This window comes from Chroicocephalus ridibundus, chromosome 1 (assembly GCF_963924245.1).
Source record: "Chroicocephalus ridibundus chromosome 1, bChrRid1.1, whole genome shotgun sequence".
In the NCBI taxonomy this organism is placed as follows: domain Eukaryota; kingdom Metazoa; phylum Chordata; class Aves; order Charadriiformes; family Laridae; genus Chroicocephalus; species Chroicocephalus ridibundus.
The window spans coordinates 2,398,072-2,425,390 of NC_086284.1; the positions used below are offsets into that span (position 1 = coordinate 2,398,072).

The 27,319-nt window shown below is 42.7% G+C and overlaps 1 protein-coding gene across 26 annotated transcripts in view; it reads right to left on the reverse strand.

Moving 5' to 3' along the window:
* Positions 1–2,400: 2,400 nt before the first annotated feature.
* The window catches only part of DLG2 (discs large MAGUK scaffold protein 2), a 1,060,606-nt gene continuing 1,035,687 nt past the window's right edge, over positions 2,401–27,319 (reverse strand). For 16 of the 26 annotated variants that reach the window (XM_063325909.1, XM_063325871.1, XM_063325926.1 and 13 more), the window contains 7 exons: positions 27,056–27,097; positions 18,346–18,396; positions 17,462–17,563; positions 16,325–16,497; positions 15,507–15,616; positions 8,749–8,840; positions 2,401–7,731 (listed from right to left, as the gene is read on the reverse strand). In XM_063325909.1, coding sequence (XP_063181979.1) covers positions 7,625–7,731; positions 8,749–8,840; positions 15,507–15,616; positions 16,325–16,497; positions 17,462–17,563; positions 18,346–18,396; positions 27,056–27,097 — 677 coding nt within the window. In that variant the 3' untranslated portion in view covers positions 2,401–7,624. The remainder of the gene's footprint in view (positions 7,732–8,748; positions 8,841–15,506; positions 15,617–16,324; positions 16,498–17,461; positions 17,564–18,345; positions 18,397–27,055; positions 27,098–27,319) is intronic. The other 10 variants (XM_063325941.1, XM_063325880.1, XM_063325917.1 and 7 more) reach the window with 1 other exon arrangement.

Below are 27,319 nucleotides of genomic sequence, written 5' to 3' on the forward strand. Positions count from 1 at the left end.
AGGCTCGTTGTTTAGCCTGAGACATTAGCTAACCAGTGGGTGTAGTGTAGAGGCCAGCTGTGTGTTGCTTTTCCACTGATGTTATAACAGCCCTATTACTATTACACTAATAATATAGTAGACCTAATTCATTTTCCCTGGTTGCCACCACCTGCTTCTGCTTAGATCAAGGGCTAATGAGCAGTTGACAGTAGTTAATGAGCTTCCGCAGCAAGCATTTCAATTTCTTCGCTGACTAAAATTAGTTATCTCTTCTGGGCACCGCGCTCTGCCTCCCTGGGATATCTGGCACCATCAGCTCCCCAGCGTGCCAGGGAGGAACCGTCTCCACCAGCAGGAGACTGCAGCGGCGGGTGCAATCCAGAACAGCCCCCCTCCACTGAGCAGGGGAGCTGTGCTTTTGTCCACAGCTTTCCAAACTGGTCTACAGACCAGTTCAGCTGTGGCTGATTTACTGGTGACCTGTCCCGCCAACCGACCCTTGCTCTGCAGCCGTGGTGTCACCTTCCTTGCAGCAACGGGCTTCGTAATGGTGCTGTTTGGCGAGTCCTGCTCTGGCAGGGCTATGATGGTAACTATTTCTGCATTGTCCAAGATTTTTGATAACAAAGTTTGCTACGTGGATTGCTGGTGGGGAAGGGGGTCTGGTAGTTGCCCAGAGATTTAGGAACTGACGCTCCATTTTCCTGCTCTACCACAGGTGACAAAGGGACCCGGGTGTCATTTCCTTGCTATGTGCCAGCTGTAAAGTGCTACAATTACAGTGAAATGAATAACTTGCTGATGCCAGATAGGCATATAAATTCCTTTGAAAATCAGTGTGAAATGACTTTCCCAAGGTGGATTAGGCACTTGGTGGTATTGGCACATACAAGTTCTGCCCACCTACCTTGCAAGGCTGGTCCCAAATAATTTTTCAAACCGGGACATGGTGTCTTTCAAGCCACAGGGGTGTGATTGGATGACTGAGTCCAGATATTTGGCTGGCTGTCTGAAGGGACCATTGAAAGGCAGTGGGACGAATGAGAGAAGGTGACCGTTCAGGACATAGTCCATGCCTGGATGAGGCAACAGGCTGTCAAAGTTTGCCACCACTGCCTAAATCAACAGTCACAGCATGTCTAGTTTCCTCCAATTTTAAGCATTTCCTGCTTCCCAGGCATTTTATAGAGATTGTTTTTCAAATTTCTCTTGTTTTTGCAGAATTGAGTCTGGGGAATTAGCTCAGGTTTGCCTAGAGATAGGATGAAGAAGAAAGTACTTTAATAAGAGCTGCTGCTCTGAAACGAAGAGCCCACCTACAGATTGCTTTGTACAGTGCTGTTCAGGAAAGCAACCTCACTTTGTTGCTAAGATTGTTGGAGCAGTAACTTACCGCTGTGAAAAATCGCTCAGTAAACAGGCATCTCAAAAATAACTTGCTAACTTTTTTTTTTCCCCTGAGTTGTGCTCATCTGCATATCAATGTGAACTGTGATTTGGATTCTCTCCCTCTTCTGAATCTATTGGAGAAGTCTAAAGCCTCACAATGAATGTTTAGATGATTAACCATGCTTGTGATTACGCATGTAAAACTCTGTGGACAGAGTTTTTCTCCCTGGAGTGTCAGTTGTGGCTCCCAGAGCCATCTGGGGGCTCCGTGGTCCTCTGCAGACTGAATCTTGCCGTGTGTTGACAGCAGTGTCCCTGTCATGTTTCTGCCTCTGCCCGATACTGGCAATGTTCACTGGCCTCCCTGGAGCCCACAAACCATCTGCAAAGACTTGCCTGGGATGGCCAAAACCCAAGGTTCTTGGGCTGTTGGGACTCCATAGCACAACGGAAGTTTACGCTCCACCAAGCTGCTTACAAGCGTGTAATTATTACAGTCCTTGTCCCAATGGATGTGCTGTGATGTCAGAAACATGGAACAATTCTTTAATGAAAAAAAAAAATAATTCTGATAATTATTCACCAAGATGCTGACAATACCCAATGCGCAGCAGAAGTGTGCTAAGGAGAAAGTGGTGGTACTTCACTAGAGTGAATCTTCTTGGTGGTAACTTCCATGTCAGTGTGAAGTCAAAAAGAAAAAAAGTGCAAGAAAGAAAAAAGTTTCGGTATCCTCAGTCATTTTTGAAACCACCATCCCCTTTCCACACTTGCGTCTGTCTTGTGTGATAGTTGTGATAGTGTCTCGAGACATATTAAGAGCATATTCATTCTCTTACTATTCTGCTTTAAGGAAAAAAGACAAATTATGCCTTGTGAAGAAGCCATTTGCTATAAAGTGTAAAAATGCTTTAATATTAATATTTTATAATAAAATTCATGACATATTTATAAACACTCTATCAAGCATTTACAACTGAACCACAGCTGAGAGCTTGGACTGGAATAAATAAGCAAGGACACAGCTAGTATGAAATATACATCTTAATTTTTATAATTGTGTGTGCTTTATTCTTTACACAAATGGAATGGATGCGCAGAGTATTTACACATAACAGGAGTGTAAGCTGGACAGGGTATTTTGTAAACTCCAGTTCAGATTCTGAGTACCCCACACTACAGCTGGGCTGAGGAACATCCTGCTGAAGAGACGCGCGCCGGCCAGCGTGCCGGATGGAGCCTGCACTCGGAAATTCGGACTGGCCGATTCAAATTTAGGAACACAAATTAAAAGGTTGCTATCCCACTAAGAGCCAACAGTGTTGCCTTTTTTTTTTTTGCCTTTTTTTTTTTTTCTTTTTGCCTTTTTTTCCCCTGAAAAAGATCTTGCCTAGGATGCTGGCTGCATCCCCAGAAATGCTGTTTTACACCAGGGCGAGGTACCTGCGCTGTAGGTCAGGGCCAGATGGCGTAAGCTGCTAACGCGGCATGAGGGATGATAAATTGCGTCTCACACTGCTCACCTTAACGACAGAGTCTCAAAAGGGCCAAAGGGGGTAGTGGTTCCTATTGCTTTTGGCGAGATGTCGGTGGGGCTGAAGCCTTCTGAAAATCCGGCCACAGCATTTGGCCCATGGGGTGTCTTTTTGTTCAGCAATTTCACAGCACCTACCTCAAAAGAATCTTGCTCCATGACTTGGCCCTCTGGGTGCTACAGTAATACAAGCAGTAAATAATGATGGCAAGTGCTGAGCTGCTCTTTAATCACGTGGCCTTGGTGTTTTACAGTAATGCTGAAAGATCAGTGTAGTGGGGAGAACGAAAGGGCAACTTCAGGCGGTGTAAATGGGATGGACTCCACTGATGTCCCTGCTCACTGCAGGGGGGCTGGACTCGATGCTCTCTAAAGGTCCCTTCCAACCCAAACCATTCTGTGATTCTGTGAAATCAATGGAGTGACAGTGATTTACACCGGCTGAGGATCTAGGCTAGCTATATGCTGAATGGATTTCAGATGTTATTCGCTGTTAGCGTTGATGCTGATTTGTGCCCTAAAATGGGAATCTTTTTTTTTTTTTAACACAATGGTGATCTCATTCTTACTTCTGAACTAATTGACAAGATGTCTAATTTTTAATGGAATAGGAAAATACATTTATTCCACCAAGGCATGAGCTTGAGCACATGAATGCAGTTGAACAGTGAACCGCATGCATAACATGGCAGACAAAATGTCCAAGAGAAAAAATGCTGAGATTAAAAGCTGTGAAGGATAAAAGACCACTTTCTGTGAACACGGCAGATATTATGGCTTCAAATCTGCAGCTTAAAAAGAAGATTGAGACTTTTTTCATCTACACTGTTTTTCCTACAAACATCCTCATGTGTTGTCACTCACTGAGTCCTCTGGTCAGGGATACAATTTGAAAAACAAAAGTTAAAATATAAGAAAACCGAAAAAAAGAACCGATTTGACCGAGTGCTGATGGGCAAGTAACAGTGAAGGCGTAACACCAACAATTTCTCCATAGAAAACTACTGTAAATAGGTAGATGGACGTTGTATAACTAGGACACTGTCGCTGGCTCGTAGTGGTTATTAGCTCAGGTTCCACACTGCTCTCCAGGATGAGGATTTGACATTTCAGTGCAACGAAGAGATTTCTTATCCTTGACTTTCACAGGGTGGTTCCTAGGACCCTATCCACACCGGAGCGTCAAACCATGCTAGCTACAAACACAATTACATCACAGAATATTTATCTAGAAACAGCCTTTACTACCAAAGAAATCACAAAGCGCTAGCGTGGACAGGGTACCTCTGTAGGAAGGGGGAATTAAGCAAGAAAGAAGCTCTTTCACTGGTTGACGGTCAGACCAGCGAAGAGTGCCGTTCCGCTGAGCCCTGTTAGCAAGCTCTCAATGAGTCAGTGCATGGGAGATGCTTTGTGGCCAGGAGAAATAAATAGGTTGTAGTATTGCACATCTGCACAAAGCTAGCAAGATGTCGTCGTGATGATCATTCATGGGTGGACAAAAAGCCGTGACAATTTTGGTTCTGCTTAGACCCTACGGTGCTACACACTGTGCCAGAACATGAGAAATAGCACCAGGGGTGTGATCCGGCACTTTTCCTAAAGGGTCCAGCGTTTGCATTTGTCTCATGTTTAGACGCTCGCAAGTCTTTTCCATGGACAGAAAAGGAATCTGATTTCGCTAAGCTGTGTTAGCACCAACATGGTCTCAGGCGCCAACTGCTGTGGGTTGTGAGTTTGGACCTTTTTTTTGTTTTTTTTTTTTTCTTTTTTGTGCACCAGATGTAATTTTGCATGAATCTTGTGTTTCTCTTCCTCCTCCCACTACCACCCAGTATGATCTGAACAGCTGCAAGGCAAAAACGAACCGCAGCTCTGAGGATGCTAAAACATGAAACGCAAAACTTCAACGCACAAAACAAATGGCAGTACAAGCCCTAAGGGAAATAAGACCTCTCGCCGCTTCTCTTGGTGTATTGTTTTTAAATATATGTTTTATTTAAAAAAAAAAAAAAAAAAAAAAAAGAAGGAAGTGCAATGGCAACTCTAAATTGGAAGCACAAACAACAGACAGGGAAAAATAAATAATGTTACTACAGTAACCAAGGACTGATGGAAAAATTGATTGTACTCAGCCATAGTGTTACTGTTCACCATAAAGCACAGCACATGACAAAGCAAAACAGTTACTAGTAGGATAGTACCGTAAAAGGCTGCATGCTGAACTAAGAAACAAAGAAGCAGATGTGATTGATTGCTTAAAAACAGAGCTGAAAACTAGAATGAAGTTCCTGCTTTAGGATGCTTGGTTTTTTTCAGGTCTGGTGGGTTATTTCCCAACCTGGGGCAATAGCACTTTGCCAGCATGGAAAAATCCATGGCTTCCAAAGATCTGGGGTCACTCTGTGGATTTCTGCAGAATTGTCCAAAATTTAAGCTTTCGTTGTTCATTTATGTTTTGTAAAAATAAAATAAAATGTTTCTAGCCCTTCTGGTTACAAAGCTCTTTTGGAGACATAACTGAAACCCTTGTTTGTAAATCTGCGCTGGCCAGGCAAGAAAAATAGTAGATAAAGAAGTGTGAACTTCTCAAAGTTACGGTAGCAGGGCAGTAAGTGAGAGGCCACCTCAGGGCCACTAAAATGCCCCTATTTTTAACCCTGTCACTGCTGGTGGCTGTATCGCAAACATCCAGCTCGTCGGAGCTTGTCCGCGGAGGTTGGCTGGATATTCCTGTCGGCTTGACAGGGTGTAGAAATGTAAGCTTCAAATAGACGAGTAACCAAGGAGTCTATTTAGCGTTTGCCCTTAAAATGTCCTTAAGCATTAGGGTTACCGTAGCCACCAGCTAACACGCACTGCACTCCTGCGGCACAGCAGGCAGGAGAGCGTGGGTTCTATAGAAAACTTGGTCCAGCAGCAGCAAAGGCAATTCAGTTTACCATCATAATATCTCTTGCAGCTGTCCCCTCGCGTGTCAGAGTGAAGAATGGCATCAATATACAAAGGAAGGGCAATGTGAGACGAGAAAAAAATACCCCCCGCTCCCCTTCCATGCACCCCAAACTGCAACTCCACAGACTTTCCCCAAATCCCTCACAAATGTCCATTGCCTCAGTTCTTGCTTTTAAGACCCTTGTTGACTGTGAAATGAATTGAAGATAGAAGTTAGTTGGTGACCTGCCTGCCTGCAAAGAGAGGAAAGATCAAATGCTTTTGGTATTTCCTTTAAAGAAACAGGAAGAATCATAAAATTTTGGGGGGTGAAGTGTGACTCCCTCCAAGAGAGAAATTAGTAACTGCATTCAAGCACTGACATTTTGCTTCTGAGAAATCGTCCACCTCAATTTAAAGATGCATTATCCTTTTGTGTTCAGAAAGGGTCCTACAGGGCAGTCAGTTCAAGAGATCTTTCCACAGGAGTTCATCGTGATTAAATAGAGGCAAGGGAGAGGATAAAATCGAGAGAAAAACAAGATGACAACTACAATTTAAGGAATTGTCTTGCTTGTCGTTAATAATAAAGAATCTGTTATGGAAAAGGGATAATGCAACTTGATGGTCCTCTTTACATTTTACAGTCGCACAAGGGTGTAAATATTTAATCTTTCAATTAATTAATCTTTACAAAATATCTCACAAAAACATTTTTACCTATAGAAATTAGTTTCTATACATCAATATATTTTTATTTTTATAAATTATTCCATCTTTAAGTGCCTTCTATCAATATAAATGATAAAATAGACAATCAAAAATTTTAAAGCTTTTCCCAGTTGTATCCCTCCTTGTCAACATAGGTGCTGTGAATCCTCATACATGTGTGTGTCTGCATGGGAATGCGTTTGTGTCCACGTGTGTGTGTGTGTGTGTGATGTGAAATGCTTCCATCCTCTCCCACCCCCAAACTCCATTAAAATAAACTATATTGTTATTAGTTCCTGATGCAATAGTGTTTCCAAAGGGGGAAAAAAAGAAATGCTTGACTTGGTTTCAGAAATCAAAAGATGTGCATAGTTACCAAAGTCGAGGTGTACCAACTACAAATGTGCAATGACAAGCTTAGAATAGGACCCACCTCCTAGTCAAGTCAAAGAGCATCACCAGTGACTTCAGTAGGAAGTGGACCAAGTACTCTGAGCTTGATTTTGCAAGGTGCGTGTGGCCCTGATCTAGCAAAACGCTTAAGCCTGTGCTTAGCTTTGAGCACATGAATAGTCCTACTGGAACTGATGGGACTGAACGGCGTAGGGAAAGACCACAAGTGACTCCAAGTCAACGGGCTACTCGTGTAGGAACTGGGGTCAAGTGCTGAGCGCCTTGCAGGATCAAGCCCTATATGAGGTTCAAGAGCCGGGAACTTCTCTTTAAAGCAATCAACACACTGAGCTCAGCCATTGAAATCTACCAAAATGTCCGCGTGGGCACAGGAGGTGGCTAGCTCCCCTTGACAGAGGGTCTCCATGTCAAAAGTTTATACCTACAACTGGTGCTCTGAGCACACAACAGATTTGCTTTATATGGTAGAAGTCTTTTTGTTCCTACCCTTTGACCCATCAGTGTCCTTCATGGCTTCAAACACTTTGTGTTGTACATTCATCAAAATTCACATTGACTGCAAAGAACATAAATGCAACAAAAACAGGAAAGCCTCCAAATAGTATATTATAGTTTTCTTCTAAATATTCTCCCGTCGTAATCAGAGGTGCAGTGGCTAATTTATAATTTTTCCTTTGAAGGAATCCAGATGAAAGGCCCAGATTGTTCTTCAATTACAAGTTTGCATTGATTATATATATCTTCTAAGCTATCTCCTTGGACAATAGCTGCAGTAAGAAAACATATCAATACGTCTTTAATTGGTATATTCTACAGCATCCAGCATCAGCAGATTTTCAGTGTACTTGTAGATAGTGATGAAATGAGAAGGAATACCACACCAGCACACTGTGATGTTGATTATGGGAAAGTCATGCCCCTGCAGATGGCAACTAAGTTCAAACCGATGGCACCTTCCCCTGACAGACACCCATCCCACTGCTTGTAGTGAGAAGGCTGAGCTAGGTTAGTGTAGAGAACTAGCAGTTCTGTCCTAGGGGAGGGCAGCACGGTAGTTCCCACGGTTGCAAGTCAAGCTTTACATTTCATTTCACTCAGAAGCTACTTCAGCAGTGAGTAGCAGTAGATTTAAAGACTATTCTTTTCCTGACCTGCTTATAATAAACTCACTCTCAGCTGCAAAAGTTAACTAGACCAGGCCCGAGTTGACAGAAGATAAAGCAACAGCACAGTGTCTATACTTTTAAATTCCTTGTCCCCACAGTATAAATCTGGAACTGCAGTTCAGATTATGCTCACTGGCAGCATGTGGAGGGACAACTGGGGGCTTCTGAGTGTTATCCACAAATACCAGGCCCCTGAGTAGGGAACTCCTAAACCTGCCCAAAAGAAATGCTGGGACCCAGAGAGCAGGTCTTAAATCTTTTCCAGGTGAGGAAGATGATGCCCTTCTCTTTCCCTCCCATGATCTGTAGCTGAGCTCTTGCCTTGAGCTAGTGAGGAATTCTTTGGTCTCTACAAATACATATGACTTCATTAAGAGCATTTTTGGGTCAGGGAGGGAATGAAATTCATGGATAGCTATTCCTTCAGGGCATCAAACTTTTGAGGAGTTTAACGCCTCAACTGCTCTTGAATTTCGGATAAACAATGGTCTCCAGCCAGGAGTCCTTACTGTGGGCACACTATACCGATATGCACTATAGGCCAGAGACGCAGCTGATCCAGTTGTTTTACAATAAAACACTATATCTTGGGAAAAAATATTTTTAATAAAAACATACCTGTAAAATATTCTCCAAATTCTTGTTCTAATTTAATTGCTCGATCATAGGTTTTCTTCGCTTGCTCCTCTGTAAGACGTTTGTTCATTTCCCTAGAAACACAGAGGAAGTAATAAAAAAGTTTAGTTTCTTACCAGCAGAGCTTTTAAAGTTTCTTACCAGCAGAGCTTTCTAAAAGATACGTTCAACTGAATAACAGATGGATTGAGAATGGTACAAGAATCAAGCAGCGAAATTCTATCATTTAATGGACAGTTTCAGTAATTTAAATTTAATTTCATTCTTATGCAGTATAAAGCTACATTTCTGGACTATTTACCATTTCTCCCGCAATTTATTGTTTTGGGTTCACTACTCCACATTCCCAAACAAAATATGAGGCCCAAACCTGGTAACTGCCAACTGAGATGGACTTGTGGCATCAGGAAGCCACGGGCAAATCTGGGAGCCAGAAGGTCTCAAGGTCTGAGACTCAGAGCACTCCACCTCCCAGGCCCACAGCTGGCTGTCTCAGCTGAATAAGGTTGTCCAAACTGCTGAAACAGAAGCCGGGTTTTGACTGAGGCTGGGGCTATGGAAGTGAAATCAAGATTAAAGGCAGGATTCGGCACACTGAGACTCCTGACCCTGTGGAAGGATTGCCAGAGTCATTGTAAACCCTGTAGGGATGCCCCAGAAGGACTCAGCATGTCTTCCAGGGAGACTTCTTGGTTCAGGTGGGGGCAAGAATTCCAGATAACATGAGAAACCAAACTGAGTTATTTATTTATGTTCTCTGTTCCAGTCCTTTCTGATTAACAAGATAGATTCCTAGTCAAGGGTGACTTACAGATTCTAAAATGTATAGGGTACCAACAAACGTAAAAACATAGGCAGTGTCACTAACATTCTGTTATTGCCAATATTTCGTTATTTGATGGAGCATTTCTGTTTCAACAGAGGTATTATTTAATAACTTCAAGAAATGAATTGACTTGCCCGTGCACGCTCAGCTTTTAATTCCACTCTGTCCTTGAAAAGAATCAAGCGCATACTCATCCACTGCCTTACACATATATGCCTGCAGATATCCAAGTTAATTAGCAATAATAAAAAGAGTTTGCTTGTTCTAGCATTTTTTCACAGCATAGATTAATTTTTCTTAAAACACGATGGAAATTTTCTGAGAAAACTAGGAAAGCAAGAGAAGGGTGCGTCTTGTGTTCTACAGAAATCTGATTTAATGCCATGGGTGATGCATGTAGGAAATTAGGTGCATGATGGTGCATGAAAAAAATGATCTATGAAGTGCACAACAGAATGAACTTGCTACAGCTAACTCCTACCTGCCTTCTGAAAAACATCCTGTAAGGTTTCCAGGATGTAAAAAGGTATTTTTAGAAAAGGCTTAAAGCTGTCTATCTATATAACTAACCATAGACCTGGGAACATTGCTTAGAAAAATCTCTCTGGAGGTACTAATGCAATGCAGAAAGCAGGTTCATAAAATGAAGGATGAGAAAGATTTCTTTAAAAATTGATGACAGTTGTTTGTGGATTATATAAACAGGTTTAATACATGCCAATCTGTGTCTTGCTGCTAAATTTGTAATACTACTAGTTCTGTTTATTGGAAAGATTGCTATCTAATTGAGTTCAGGTGGGCTACTCATCAGGTACGCCTTCTTGAACGTATCTTTAGGTGTCTGAACCAAAACTCGGTCTTGAAGTGAGACACACCATTGCAAATTCTTATGCAAACTTAACATTTTGGTCTTAAGGACACTCTACCAATGTTCTAGTGCTAACAGCTTCCTCCTCCTAGATCTATTTGTGGTAAATTTCTGAGAAGTATTCCTCAAGATCTTTGAATATCAGAGGAGAAAATACAAATAAAAACACAAAAAATCATTTTAAATAGTAAGTACTTTGAAAGAAGTAGAAATCTGCATTACATATTCAGCTTTGCCTGGGGTATAAAACTGTGCTGGTTGTACTCCTGCCTCTGCCCACCCTGTGCCTTCAGGAGAGAGGATGGAGAAGGAGGAGGACCATGATGTCCATTTTTCATAATGAATTAAAAGTGCTGCCAAACCGTAGTCCCTTCTAAATTTTAGTTTCCTAGCCAGGGACCTGCACCTGCAAACGCTTGAAAAGAGCTGTCCCTCCGGGCACATTTTCCAGTGCTTTCCTCCTCTCCCAGTGAAGAGTTCAGCCAGGCAGGCTCTTCACTGCTTCCAGCTCTCCTCCCCATGATCCCACCATGGTCCTTCTTCTAGAGAGAGACTGATTGAGAGGTACCAACAGGGATGCCTCTGGGATTGAACCTGTGAGGTGGAATCATGCAAGGGTGGGAAAGGAAGGGGGGAAGGAAGGAAGGGGGGAAGGAAGGAAGGAAGGAAGGAAGGAAGGAAGGAAGGAAGGAAGGAAGGAAGGAAGGAAGGAAGGAAGGAAGGAAGGAAGGAAGGAAGGAAGGAAGGGAGGGAGGGAGGGAAGAAGGGAGGGAGGGAGGGAGGGAGGGAGGGAGGGAGGAAGGAAGGAAGGAAGGAAGGAAGGAAGGAAGGAAGGAAGGAAGGAAGGAAGGAAGGAAGGAAGGAAGGAAGGGAGGGAGGGAGGGAGGGAAGAAGGGAGGGAGGGAGGGAGGGAGGGAGGGAGGGAAGAAGGAAAAGAGGGAGGGAGGGAGGGAGGGAGGAAAAGAGGGAGGGAGGGAGGGAGGGAGGGAGGAAGGATGATGGAGCAGTTTGTTTACAGCAATTTGTTTGCCAGGACTGAATGTAATTGAAGAAAACAGCCTCAGGAGACATCCCGCTCAGGCCATGTGTTCTGGTTGCTGTTACACCCACTGGTGCCTTATGGTTTTCTGTTGCTGTGGTGATTAGTGGTACCAGCATATTTCCAGAGAACCGGCAACAATCAGGTTTCAAGTGCAGTGCTCCCTTCACTCTTCTTACCTTCGCTGTCGGACGGGTGCAGAGGACCATATGTGTAAATGAGAATTAGACTTTAAGTGCTAATTTTGCTGCAAGTTAAATCTTTTGACTTTCTTTCTCTGGATCTTCTGAGTAGCCCTTTTTTTTTTTTGTCTTTTATGGTTTTATTTTGCTATTATGCTAACTTTCCACTCATTTGTATGAACCGGAGTAACAGTTACTGCAGATAAACTTATAATTTTTGTGCTGTAGTAGTAACATACATAAAAAGACTCAGTGAACACAGTTATGCTGTCATAAAAATGTCCTCTTTCTGTTCCCACAGAGCACTGCTTTACCATGTTAAGCTTTTCCATACTAAAATAATAGTATCTATTGGAAATGTGTTATATCCACTCATCTATGCACACTCTACAACTCGCTACCGCTTATGCCAGACTGTGTATTTGTTTAGCCAGACTCCGAGTGATTTAGCTGCATTACTAAATAAAATAAATGATTTTCGCAAGCAAAGGGCTCAGAATTATGTCATTATTCTCAAGATAATTCTTTAGAAAGAATGATACTGTTAACATTAAGAGTTCTCATTTCTGTTAGAAACTAATTTTGGGTACTGTTTGATATAAAATACACATTAGATAGATTAACTCGATTAAAAAGATTACTTGTGGAGAGCAGGCTGCAGGGGATAAGCTAATTTAGAATGCCTGAATTCATTACATTTTTCTCTTTTTTTTTATGAGTTGTATTGTGTTTACATAATTTATTTATATAAGCCATATTACTGCAAAAAGTCACAAACTAGTACTGATATATAAGGATTTTTGCTGTCCCACAGAAGTTTGGATTTCTAATTAAGGGTGTCTTCCACAGGGTATTTGCAGAACAAGGAATTCACAGTCATATAATGGATTTCACTTGGTTTGTCCCTACCATACTGTCAACACAAGTTTAGATTTGGAGAGTGAAGAATAGCTTACTTTTGATTTATATCAGTAAGGAAAATTCTGCTAACTCTGCAGAACTTGTTTTGTCCTATGTGAAATATTAGCATTGCTTTGGTTTAATAACAGGATGGTTGTCATAATATTTTGCGTCCTTATAACAGTTTTCAGTCATTCTGTTCAAGGATTTGTTGTTCTTATATCAAATCAATGAAGCCTTTTTGTTATTACCACATTTCTAGTTCTGCCTAATGTATTTTTCAGCGTAAGGGCCACTTTTATTTACTTTTTCTTTTTTTTTTTCCCAAATAACTCCAGATGCAATGTCAGCATTAAACAAATAACGGAAACACATTCTGGATGGGAAAACTGTAGGTCAAGATCTATCTTAAAAGAATCAATGCAGAAGGCAGGCTATCAGACTACTCTTCCCCTTCTATACAGCAACATAATCAGAATATAATTGAATTGTAGGGCTGGAAGAAATGTCAAGAAGTCATCCAACCCGAGATGGCTTTGGTCAGGATGGGGCTGTGCAAGTACCACATACTGCGCGTCATTCCCTGTAATGTGGCTGGACCTTATCACCAAATGCGGGGCCAGGGAGGATGCACATCCATGGGACGGGGCGTGTTAGCATTCTCCAGCTCTGTCACCCAATGGTTGTGGGCACACCGTCACCGTAACCAGATACGCCTCTGTCACAGGAGGGGGGATGCCTACATTTTAGCTGTGTAGCAGGTACTTATGGCATCACCTGGCATTTGCAGAGTCTTTGGTGAGGGGAAAGCACGGAGTTCAAAATTTTGTTCCTATCACAGCAAATTAAGCTGATAACTCTTGTTACATGGAAGCTTGTACATGGAAAACAATTCATCACAATGTATTTTATCCTGAGCTTTAATCGGTATGAAGATCACTTCCATATTTCCTCCTCAGTCTTCTCTCCTTGACACTAGGCAACCCCCGTTCCTCCCCCACTTCCAGGGTGGTACCCAGAACCCGGCCAGCGCTCCAGCTGAGGCCTCATCCATACCCAGTAAAACAAAATAACTGTCTGTTGTGTCCTTACACAACACTGATGTTAACACAGCCCACAGTGGCAGTTTCCTTTTTCGCAACTGCATTATCCATCCATTCATACTCCTCTGTGATCCATCCCGACCGCCAGATGCTTTTCTGCAGTGCTATAGCTTAATTATTCCCTGCTTGTGCTCGTGCATTTCATTTTCTCCCCTTTGTCTGTGCTGAATTTCATCTTACTGATTTTACATTGAGTTTTAATCTTACCCTCCAAAGTGCTTGCCACCTCACTCAGCCTTGACTTGTTCACAAACTTTGCAAAAGTATTGCCCAATTCATCATTCAAGTAATTCATGAAAATAACAAGTAGTCCCAAATAGGGGCAGAGCTCAGGAAATACCCTTGCAGGATTTCTGTTACCCTCCCAGTTGAACAGTGCCATTTTCAACGACTGAGTATGGTTGTGCACATGGCCTCCGGTGATTCCCTCTGGACCGTATTTCCCTAAGCTGCTACTGAGAATGTCCCATGGAGCCAGAATAAAAATTAAGAGGCAATAAAATTATTTGTACCCATTTCATGAAAGAAGGAAATAAGATTGATTTGCTCTTGATGTGCACACATTGGCTGCTTCTTAGAACCTTTTTATCCTCTCAGTTATTATATTTGAGTTGCTTAACTGTTCCCTGGATCCCAGAGTTTTCTGAGTATTGAAATTAGGTTGCCAGGTGACAGCATGAAGTTGGTGCCTTCTCTTTCCTTCTCCAAGTGTTACATTTGCCCGTCTCCAGTCCCGTGGGTCCCCGCCTACCCTCTTACAAACCTTCACGTAAATAAAGAAAGGGGCACACACTGCAAATCTGACACAGGTTTACCCTCTGGTTCACTCTGTGACCAGACTCTACACCGCAGGAGCACCAAGGGCTGGATGGAACAAGCCATACCACAATGAGTCCTTGGTGAACTTGCTGCTGAGGTTGGAACGAGTACACTGAGCACTGGCAGGGGGTCCTTCATAGTCCAGCATGTAAACCCACATGTCCCAGTGTGAGAGGTTCACAGAATCACAGAATCACAGGATAGTAGGGGTTGGAAGGGCCCTCTGGAGATCACCCAGTCCCACCCCCTGCCAGAGCAGGGTCACCCAGAGCAGGTGGCACAGGAACGCCTCCAGGCGGGGTTGGAATGTCTCCAGAGACGGAGACTCCACCACCTCTCTGGGCAGCCTGTGCCAGGGCTCTGCCACCCTCACAGCAAAGAAGTTCCTCCTCATGTTGAGGTGGAACTTCCTATGGTCAAGTTCGTGCCTGTTACCTCTTGTCCTGTCCCCGGGCACCACTGAAAAGAGCCTGGCCCCATCGTCCTGACACCCACCCTTTCAGTATTTATAAGCGTTGATAAGGTCCTCCCTCAGCCGTCTTTTTTCCAGACTGAAGAGACCCAAATCCCTCAGCCTTTCTTCATCAGAGAGCTGTTCCAGTCCCCTCAGCATCTTGGTAGCCCTTTGCTGTCCCCTTTCCAGCAGTTCCCTGTCCTTCTTGAACCGGGGAGCCCAGAACTGGACCCAGTGCTCCAGGTGCGGCCTCCCCAGGGCAGAGCAGAGGGGGAGGATGAACCTCCCTCCACCTGCTGGCCACACTTTTCTTGATGTACCCCAGGATGTCATTGGCCTTTTTGGCCACAAGGGCACATTGCTGGCTCATGGGCTCATTCCTTAAGATGCCAGGATACAGCAGATGGCAGGCAGGGAGAGCAAGTTTCTACTGTTCCCATTTCCTCTTGTTATTACTGATTTTAGAGGACAGGCAAAACGTAGACTCAAGACCTGTGTTGTGCCACTTGGGACTCTACCCTGAAAATGCTTTAAGGAGTTTATACTTACATCAGAGGCTCCCACGATTTAGGCTTAATGAAGATAGCGATGGGATAGAGTTGTGCAACTTGTAGTCGTTTGATAGCATTTCCTGACACATCGAGTATACAGTGCTTGCCCTGTTGGAAAGAGTTGAGGATGTGTTTATTTTTGCAGAGTTTGCTGCAGATCAGCCCAAAGACGGGAAATGATTCTGTGACACAGTGCGCTGGGATGGGGCCATTACTGGCACACCAGGGAAGGGGGACCCCAGGGCATGCGCTCCACTCCTCCGCGCCCTTTCCTTTGCTTTGATGCTGATATAAAATATACACTGGAGATATAGGGAAAAATTTGGTTTTTATTTTTACTTGGATGATCTTTGCAGGGGGGAGACGATTTTCTTCAGAGATGAGGAAAATCAGTTGATAAAAGTAATAGGATGTCTATATTCTTACTGGTTAATTCAGTTCTTGTTTGTGTCAAGGACTCCCAGTGTCACCTGAGGCAAGTAATTTAATCTTTCTGTGCTTCGTTCTTTCCCCTCTGTGAAAGTGAGATAAGTTTATTTACTTGTCTTACAGAGGGAAGAGGGAAGGCTGTTTTGGGGCGTACTTGAGGCGCTGTGTCAAGTGTGTGAATCGATGGCACTACATCCAGGTACAAAAAGTGCCAAGGATGTTGCCAAAGTCAGAGACTCCACTTGTGGAGTCGTTATAACGTCTATAAATATTAGGATGCCGTTTCGCAGATATTTTATATTTTTTGGCAGAAGAATCATTTCTGAGATACAACGGGGAAACAAAACAGGTCATGTTGCATGGTCAATAAACTTAGTGCCAACTTACCCTTTCTGCCACGAATCTCACAGACTGGACACTAGTTCCATATAAATTATCATTGTACTGCCCAGCTTCTATAAATTTGTGCTCTTGGATATCTTTTTCCATTTGTTCCCTTGAAATGACAAAATGATAATCTCTCCCATCCACTTCATAGTCACGCTTTGGCCGTGTGGTATCTGCATGAAACAAAAGACAGAAGACCAAGAAGTCGGTAAAAACATTTCGTGCACAAAATGCTGCAGTTAAGGTTCGCTCGGTGGATAATGCTGGGTCTGCTGTAAGCGGAGGTGCTTTACGTCTGGGAGCAGATCTTTGGCTACTACATAGCGTTTTCAATGGAGTTATGACAATAAAGCTGTCTTTTCAAAGTAATACCTTCTGATGTTTACCTGCAATCAATACTTACAGGCTAACATAAAATTAGGATTTCCCAGAACTCCATTTTTTTTTTCAGCAGGATCCCAAATACAAATACAAACCCCAAATACAAAATGCATTCCAGATTGTAAATCTAGTCCTATTACAATGACAAAAAGATCTCATTAATTTAATTTAGCCTTGATTATAAGCCTGATTCTGATCTCATCTCTAGTAGTTTTAAGCTGGTGTATTTGCAGAGACAACAGTTTAAGTTGAAGTAAGGCTGCAATCAGGGTCTGAAAGAAACACTCAGCAAGTTCTAATGATCCAAGATACAAACACTCTGCTTCATTTAGGGTCCAATATTGCTTTTGGATTAGACAGCCTAGATCTCACAAAAATCACAGATTACTGTGTATTTTTTACTGATGGATGCTGTGCAATTGAGTTGAAACATTTTGCATTTTATCACTATTTCAAACTTTTATCTTATTTAAGAAACCGCAGCTTAATTGAAGAGTAAGTTGAGTTAGTGGCTAGAAGGCTCCTTTAAAAAAATACTGCAGCTTTTGAGACGATTCTTTTGAGAAATTCTCTCCAGACCTTCATAATCTTTTTTAGTTTGTTCCTTTCCCCTTTTTTGTCCAATGGAAAAATGGCTTTTGAGAAACTCAACTCCATATAGCTCCCGGATGCTGCATTCACAGCAGTTCACTTGATGTGTGGCACCAGGGGATACAGCCCACTCAGCTGCACAACAAGGAGTAAAATCATACTTACGTGGTACACACGACCCAAACTTATCAGGGAATTCAGATATCAAATCATCGTTGATCCGATCTTTCATGGGACCCAGAATAATAACCGGCCTGGTGTAATTAACTGAACAACAAAAAGAAAGGCACAGAACAGTCAATCTTCCCAAAGATGCACTAACCAGAGTTGTTGTCTTTATGTACGAAGTGAAAACTTAGCTGTACGTTTTACTGATGAATAATTTATTTATTGCCGTGGATAAGGAAACTGGAACAAGCACCACGCGTTTTGCGGAGCTCTGTGGTGGCGCACGCACAGGTAGTCAAATGACTACGTGGAAGCGCATGTATTGGCTGTTGCTCAATAAGGTCGCTCCCAAATGCTTTCAGATGGACTCTCTCATGAGGCATGGAAAGGATATTGTAGGATTTTTTTCTCGTTAGTTACATGAGCGCATCCCCCCTTGAATCAGGTGGGTGTGCTCCCGCTTTCAGCTGCCTTCCTGTAGGTTCATTTACCCGGGTTACAGTCACATATCCCATATTTCCCATAAGGAAAATAATAACGGCTTCCCACGTGTCCTGATTTGTCCTGGCCTAAACCACAACACCATGGGACAACATTGCAGTAAATCTAGAAAATCTGAATCAATATTTTGTAGACTGATTAACATATTTATTAGTAAAGGCCAATGAGCATACTGGGGAGAGTCCTGAGAACATTAGTAAGTGGGGGATAGCGAAAGAGACCCTTTCATCGTTTCTTTTGTATGCGATAGACCGAGTGGCCAAGAAAAAGGAGCCACAGAGAATCTGGGGCTGGCACGGGAAGGCTTGCTGCTCTGCTGGCCCCCAAAATGTGAAATGAAAAATATAAGGAAGAGTGACAGAGAAGCAGATGAAACTTACTTTCCTGTCTGGTGACAGGTTCATAAGAAAGGATGCAGTCTTCTTGGCCTCCTGATGAAAAAAGAAAGAGAAGAGATTGAAGCTGACAAGCACCACGTCAAGTATTAAAGCCTGATAAAATGCTTCACATAGAGACAGATCAAGTTCAGCACTTCTCTCCGGTAACGCTCTCGCCTGAACCATTCCAAAAAGTCCCTCATAACTTTAAAGTGTGGAGGCCACTTTTTTCCCTTCCCCTCCCTGCCACATGTTTCAATTCTCTTTGCTGAAGTTGGGCTTTTTCAATGATGGGCGATAAGGCTTCATTTATTGATCTGATAGCAAGGCTGTTCACAAGGATAGTGCGGAAATTTAAGATGCAATTCTTTTGCTTGTCTGATTGTTAAGGCCCTAACGTGCTGCTGCAGGGCGAATCCACAGGCGACCTACACTGAACAATTTTTATCCTCAGAATATATGCATTTTGGTTGATCGTCCATCTGTGCATAACCCCCACAGTCTAGTTTATTCGCAGCCTGACATCTAGCCATGAGCTGTTTTCTGACCCTTATCCTTTGCCTGAACACAAATCTCACAGCGTCGTATTTTACACACTTATTGCCCCTCCGTTCCTCTTAGGAGAGTGCCGTTTCCTCATGGTGACATTTAAAAGCAGAGAAATTTGCCGTGAGAAACAAGTGGCACTATATGGACCACGACTTGGGTGCAGATGTACAGCCCCAATTCATCACTGTCCTCTCCTCCACGAGAGTGCACGAGGGGAGGGGGGAGGATTCTTCAACCTGCTGCATGAGTAATTCCTGGGCATTTCTTTTTCTAGGTCACTGTCACATACTTGGTACCACATAAGGGCTCTGGCAGGTTCTAAATATGACTTAGGCTCAGCAAAGTTTGAAATTACGATTTTATTTTTACTCAGTTCAGGGCTTGTCTCTGAGAAGATCCACAGGTGGGATTTTGCAACTCATCTAGATATTACAGAAAAAAAGAGTGCCATAAGAGGTACCAGGGCTTTATAAAACAGAGAGGATTGCCTTCATTTCACCTGCTTGCAATCACATGAGTCTGTGTTACGTTATTTTGGCGGGCTCCTGCCAAACCAAAGAGTGCAGATACAGGGGAAGAGTGCTGCCTGACACCTGATGGACAATATAGAAAGGATTTAGAGGTTTTGAGGGCTACACCTCACCCTGAAGTACTCTGACTGCTACCTGAGTCCCCCTCGAGGCTCCGTTAACTATATGAAGATTTGTACTGGACGCACTGCCTAGCTCCCAAGTGGGTACGAAACTTTTTGTGATTTAGTCTTAGGCTGGCTCTCGCCTCATGAACCTAAGAAGTTGATATTTTTTGTGATATATTATCTAGACAGCTGTGAGAAACGTGTAAGAAAGAAAGCTTTTCAAGTGAAAATAGAGTCGTAATGAAGGGCAATGACAGAAAGAGCAAATAAAAAAAATGTACTGATGTGGTAGGAGAGAGGGAGAACAGACAGGGCCAGCTCCAACCTAGCAATGGTGCTGAAGCAGCACAGGAGAAAATACCGTTTTTAATAATAGGAAGGGATCAGACAGCTTTTGAGAACAAGGCAACGTAACACGAGGAGTGTGGATAATGAATTTTCTTCTCTATTTGCAAATGTTTGATACTGTAATCACCTGCTTAACTTTGGCTTTTTGCCAAGTTAAAACGCCAGAATTATTGTTAGACTAGGTTTCACGCGTCAGATGTATTGCTTTCCCTTAAGTTTCTCTGGGAATTTTGAGGGTGGTATAAAACTCAGGATGTGCCATTCCGCTGCAGATGAAACGATTGACTCTCCAGGCCGGAGGGGCACACTCCTGCGCTGCCTGCCCTCCAGCCCCCCAAGGACATGCGTTTCAACAGCCCAACAAAGCCAGTCTTGGGGTGGGCGATGAAGGCGTCACGTACTGAGCGTGTGGAGAGGAGCCTGTTTGTACGAATACAATCTTGAACTTGAAAATACTTGTTTTCGTGGATACAGATTTACAGAAGGGGATTCATTTCAGCTAATTTCAGGAACCTGTATCACAAGTGCTTATGTCTGAGCTAGTCCCTAGGCACCCTTTAGAGACAATGGGTGCCTACAAATAGGCAAGTGCTTATTCTACAACATGAGTCATCTGACCTATTTTATATGTCTACTTTGGGATGAGAGAAAAAGTCAGAAGGGCGCTTTTGTCTCCGTTGTCCCATAACAGCAGTTAAACAGCAAGGTCAGATGCAGACATCTGCATGTAAAGAGTAGAATCCCACGGGAGTGACAGTGACTGAAGGAAAATAACCAATAACTCTGATGCTATTTAAAAATTTCTCTGTGGGCTAATATTTGGCTTGGGCAGGGAATTATAACCAGCACAAATAAGCCAGCACAGATTTTACCTTCTCTTTTGCCCAGTCTCTGGCAGACATGTCCAGATGTTAAAGCTGTTGTTACCTCCACGCCATCAACAGGGTATGGGCTACGGAGACAAACCAGCCTCTTGTTTCACAGAAGTCTCGTGAAACTGTGGCCCGACTGAAGGCAAAGCAAAAAAACTCCATCCCACTCAAATTGTGCTGAAGCTTAAGCCATTGGAAAGGGTTGCAGCAAGTAAGGAGAAACTTCGAGGTTGTTGTGATACAGAGGGACTGAAAGACTGACGTCTTCCTGAGTGAAGGCTCTTCAGCGCTGGGTTTCAGACTCTACACGGAGTGTGAGTGCGGGGGAAAGCTGCACCATTTCCACTGCTTTACTTTTCTGGAAAAAAGGCTCAGGAAGCTCAACTTTCTATGTGAATAAAATCCTTTCTGCCCAGACAACATCCTGTAAGTCCTTAGGGGCTAATACACTTGCTAATGTACCAGATGGTATTCTTTAATGATCTCTACTCAGTCAGTTCTGCACCATTTTGAAGTAGTCCATAAAGTATTAAGTATAATGAAGAGCTCTGGAGTCAATCAATAATTGGATCGGTACAACCTTGCGATGGCTTTGAGGCGTGAGACACAGTGTGAAACTCAGCAGGACACAGGCTATTATCTATCATTTGACTAAGCCTCATTTACCACCCACATTAATGGCTTAATTAGCACAGGTTAGCTATATTGATCTGGAAAATCTTTTCAAAATTAAACAGTCAAAACGAAAAGCGAAAAAAGACAAAGTCCTTTCTGTAGGATTTCGGCATGATTCCTTGTTCTTTGGTAAAATTCCATCAAGTCAAAAAGAGAAGAAAAGAAAGAAAATAAGGAAAGAGAAGAAAGAAAAAGGAAGCTTTCCTAAATGTAATATACTTATGAGTAAAATTATTGGAGGGCTTTCAGTTTCCCAGCATCGCTATGGCTCTGCTTCCCTTTGTTCTTGGTTTGCCGGTTGGTGATTTCTCACGCTTGGGAAGAGAAGAATCATCTGGAGTTTGTTATAACTCGTCGCTTCTATAAACAGGGCAGAGAGGTCCTGCGTGGTCAGATGAGTTTCATAAGAACTACTAATCTCATCTTTTTAACGGATTTTATAGTGTTTGAGAGGGGCTAAAATGGATTTAAGGTGTTGCCGCTGTTTTCCCTTTCTGATTAGATGGCAGAGAATCTGTGAAAGACTCAAAACCAGTTTCGGTGTAGACCTGGCAGACACCAGGCATTTTTCATGTCATCCATAAAAAGGCCCCCTTTCCCGTTGGGAAATAGGATGCCAGAGCACCCAGAGCTTCTGCAGTGCTGGCGTAACTGCACCCAGTAGCGGGGCAGGAGAGCTGCTGCCAGCTGCTGTGGTGCGGCCACCATGGAACCAAACACCCACCCTCAGCAAGCCCTTATGCAGTGGGAATCCATGGATTTTTGGCATCCCATTAATGGCTGTGATTGAAAAAAATCTGTGAAGGGATCTAAGTGAATAACAAAAAAAGTAGTGCTTACGAAGAGAGCTAAAAATTATTTATGATTTTAGAAAAATCAAAGAGAATTTTAGGGTTCATTAAAATTTCTGGGCTAGTGGTGGTGGTCACCATCATTCCGCATGTGAAATACATGTAGATGAGCCAAATTGATTTTATTTTCGAGCTCTTGCCTGAATTTTGTTGCTCAGCTGGATCTAAGATCAAAGAAGGCTTGTTTTTCTGTCATCATCCTTTTAGGTTTTGGGCTAAGGTATGGATTAGCTGAGTTGTACTTGCAAGATCTTGGAGAAATCAATTTCTTGTTTTGTTTCATCTGCACAGACTGCACTGGACGGTCAATATCCTAGCCCCTGTTTGGCTCAAAATCCCTTTCCCGGACCTCTATTTATGTAAGTAAACACATGATTTTTGGAAATATGTTGATAGCTATGAAAGGTTGGAAATCCAATACGTGAAAAGATCATCAGTAGTCTGAGAATGAATTTGTGACCGAAAAGTGGTCCCTTGGCACTATATGTCTAAGATAATATAGCTTGTGAGGGCATAAAATGAGACTTCAGTGCTTGTGCCAATTTGAGTGTGCCTGAATAATACAGTAATCCTTGGGGAGCGTGAGGGCCAACGTAAGTGTCCTAATTAATCAGTGGCCTAACATAATAATCAGGGCTCCTTTAACCTTATTCTGAGTCTTCAAATCTCATTACAAGAGTAACTCGCTGACTTGCTGACAGAGGGTAAAAACATTTGTTTCTAACATTTGTCCTTATTTTTAACTTTTAGTCATCTATTGCCTCTCTAGGTAATTGGTGCAATCACAACTAGTTATGCAATTAGGCTAAATAGATGTGGTAATGTGTGTGTAATTTTGACGACAGCTGTAAAAACCTTTTCTGAACTATGTGTAAGAGCGTTACAACACATACGCAACAGAGAGACATGAAATTCGTGACCATTATGAAAATCCTGCCTCGCAAAATAAAAACTGATGAGTCCACGGTAAAAAATATGTTCTTACAAGCTGGATTTGAAGAAGAAATCAGAACATTTTAAGTTACAGAGCTCAAAATAAACTTTCAATCATGGTTTGATTAGCTGGTTCAGGGATAAGTCAAGGCTGGTTTTATGTAACCCTATCACAAAAGGAACATCTTTCTGCCAGTCCGGGATTTTATATACCACTCTGCAAACTTGTTTTTACTGCTGAGAACAGATGCAAAGAAACTACCATAGTTATAGCCTTCACAGTAGCATGGCCAGTGTGATGCAGCAGCAGCTGTGTGGCAGCTCAGCCCCTTTCAGATCAGGCCAGCATCTGTTCCTGGCTCAAAAGTACTTTTTAATTTTTTTTAAAAAGGGACAGATTCTACTGTCAAATGTGTTTGTGGTTCCCCCTGAGGCTGAAGTAAAGAAAACCCCCCCGTTGGCTCCAGCTCTTTTGCTCATTACAAACCCAGAAATGAGGTTCCCTATGTGTAACAGCCTTGCTGCTAAGAAGTGGTCAAAGAATTTTCTCTTGAGACCACATAGAAGGACTTTCAATTATATCATTATTTTGAAATAAAAAGTATTTGACTTCTGTTAAGAAGTTGATTCTTTAACCCCCAAGCCCAAGATGTGAGCAATACTTCAACCCAATACTCACATTTTTAAGCAATATATTTTTTTTTAAATCCATATGAATGCATCAGAATATCTCCCAGAAAAAGCCCAGTCAATCTGTAACCCCTCTATTGATGACTGTCCAGGGCACAACCTGGACAGTTCTCAGGAGCCTTCAACATCACTTTGTGTAGTTGTACCCCTGGTTTGGAATGGTTCTAGGAATGATCAAGTAATACAGGTTTCGACACTAGCTACTTTTCACTAAAAGCTCATCATGAGAAGCAAAAGTTAGAGAAACATGTTAAAGCAATTGCCAGAGATCCACTAGAACAAATGCAGAACCCCTCACTCTGCACTCCAACTGGCCTGATTTTAGGGACAAATATGAACATTTGCAGGAGAACACATGGCACTTGCCAGTTGTTTCTTATCCACAGACATTTATTTTGTGCTGGCCAAGGTGTGAATTGCTGATTTCATAGAATCATAGAATCATTTAGGTTGGATAGACACTTAAGATCATTGAGACCAACTGTAAACCTAGCTGCCAAGTCCACAACTAAACCATGTCCCTCAGCACCACATCTACAGGTCTTTTGAATACCTCCAGGGATGGTGACTCCACCACTGCCCTGGGCAGCCTCTTCCAATGCTTGACAACCCTTTCAGTGAAGAAATTTTTCCTAATATCCATTGTAAACCTCCCCTGGCGTGACTTGAGGCCGTTTCCTCTTGTCCCATCACCTGTTACCTGGGAGAAGAGCCTGACCCCCACCTCTCTGCCCCCTCCTTTCAGGGAGCTGCAGAGAGCGAGAAGGTCTCCCCTCAGCCTCCTCTTCTCCAGGCTGAACACCCCCAGCTCCCTCAGCCGCTCCTCACCAGACTTGTGCTCCAGACCCCTCACCAGCTCCGGTGCCCTTCTCTGGACACGCTCCAGCTCCTCAATGTCCTTCTTGTATTAATGGGCCCAAAACTGGACACAGCCCTCGAGGTGGGGCCTCACCAGTGCCCAGGGCAGGGGGACGGTCACTGCCTTAGTCCTGCTGGCCACACTGTTCCTGATACAGGCCAGGATGCTGTCAGCCTTCTTGGCCACCTGGGCACACTGCTGGCTCATATTCAGCTGGCTGTCCATGAACACCCCCAGGTCCTTTTCCCCCAGGGATCTTTCCAGCCACTCCTCCCCAGTTTCCTACAATTCAGAAAGCAGTGGGGCAGGCAACCCCTTTTTTTCCTGCTCGTTTGCTGGGGAAACAGAAGAGAAAAGGAGCACTGGGACAGGGTCACAACCCCATGCAAAACCCTTGAGCTCTCCAGTAGTGTTTTATTTGCTCCTCATGAATTTTTCAGCTTCATTTTTTTTCCTCCTCTTAGTGTGCCCCATTTTACCAGTGCACAGACTGAGGACTAGACGAGTTTGCAAGTCAACACACGCGGTGCCCTGGTAAAACAAGTTGTAGTGCTTCACCTTGAACGCACAAATTCTCCTTGAAGTAGCACTACACCACACTGAAGAACAGCTTTGCAATATGGCTGGCTCCAAATGGAGTTCAAAACAAACTTGGGTTTATGGCAGTGACTGATGTTGGGCCCCATTTTCGGCTACCCAGATGCAAACAAGAAGAGCAGAAATAATAACTGCATGCTGTCTTATTCTACCAGGAATGAGCTTTACTCCAAGCACCTATTATTTTTTTTCCCTTTCATTAGAAATAAATAAATTAGGATATTGAGGAATATGTCTTTAGGAAATATTCACAGACTAGGTCTGATAATTACTCTTCCCACATGAGTTATATTGATAGGCCTTTTAGTGTCCTCTCTCATCAGTCCCAGAAGGTTAGAAATGCAGTGAAATAATACAACTTCCTCATGACAGGCCTCATCTCTTTTATCTCTGTGCCCTCACAATTTGTTGACTGCTCTCTCTGACCACCCAGAGCAGACCTGAAAACTTCTGAAAATTTAACCTCCCGACTCATTCCTGATTGCAAAGTCGCTCTTAGGGAAGAGCATCTTATATTTCAAGCATAAAATCCTTCTCCTCCTCCTCAGTAGAGGACACATTAAAAATAAAGTGGTTGAGAACTGGATCTTGGCAGTTCAAGAGCGCCTACTGTTTTCTTGTGACTCTGGCAATTGCTTTCCAAGGAAACCTTTGCAATACAAGAGATTACAAACAAATTTGCCATTTCTGAATTGCATAAGATTAGCTGTTTTACTGAGAAAAAACAGTGTTTATTAACAGAGCTCAACTGCTAGGCACTATATCAAGGCTAGTAAATATGACGTATGATACCAATGATTACCTGAATGTATGTGGGTGCTTAGCACAAGTGCTGAGTGACTGGTGGAAAACTTGATTTGCTAAGCAAATGGCTTGAAAAAATTAAAGAACTGGGTGATTTAGTAAGCAATCTGTCATTTTAATTACCTTTTATTACATTTCCAGGCATTTATTTAATGCTTTATTTTTTTACTTTTCAACGCTTCCAGAAAAAAAAAGTTATATTGGTAAAATTTTGGGGTATTACTAATAGTTACCTAGAACATACAATCTGCCTCTTGGCTATATGACCGGACGGAGTCTGTAATTCCAACCAGATGAGGTTGTAGGGTTGGGGCCTCGCTTATAGGGAATCTGTGACATTCAGTGGCAGTGCCTAAGGGGTGAATGTCTATCTTACCTTTTTTGGAAGACTTCAATATGCATTAGGAAATCTGTACTGCCAAAATGACGGGCTCAACACAGTTTTGGGGACTATTTCTTAGTCCTTCATACAGGCATGCAGAAATGCAAGTAAAAATCGTGGTCTTGTTAAGAGGATGCTTTTTGCAGGTTTGACTACAGCTATGGAGTAATTTTACTCTTAAAAGATCATCAACAAGCTACTCTCTCCCTGCTGAAATAAACTTCTTGTCACTAAACCAAATAATCCCGACTTTCGCAGGTTATGCACAGCCAGGTTTGGTTTTATGTCCCAGAATACATCCCAAATAACAACCTTCCTCCCTTCTCTTATAAAGGTTGACAGTTTTCTTTTACAGCTTTGTACTCAAAATGTGCTCATAAATTTGAATTCCAAGCCATTTGCTCCAACCGTCTTTTTAACATTAACAAAAGAGCAGCAAGGAGAGAAACAAAATAAAAGAAACAAACAGAAGAAGCAATGCAAAGTAAAAGGACTCTAATGAAAGCAGTAACTTACTGTAGCTACTTTCACTATCGCTGGCATTAGAAGAAACATGTTCTGCAAGAACAGTACAGCAAATTAAAGAACATAACCAAGCACCACAGAGCTGCAGAAACTTAAAAGAACTGCCACAGTCATGCAAAGGTAGTTGTGCAGAGAGGAAATAAAAACTATGCAGTGACATCACCTGAAAACTCTCAGATAATTTACACAGGTAAAATGAAAGCTTTCTCTCTTGTGGCATTTCAGAAAGACAATATATGTATTATTAGCTAGTGA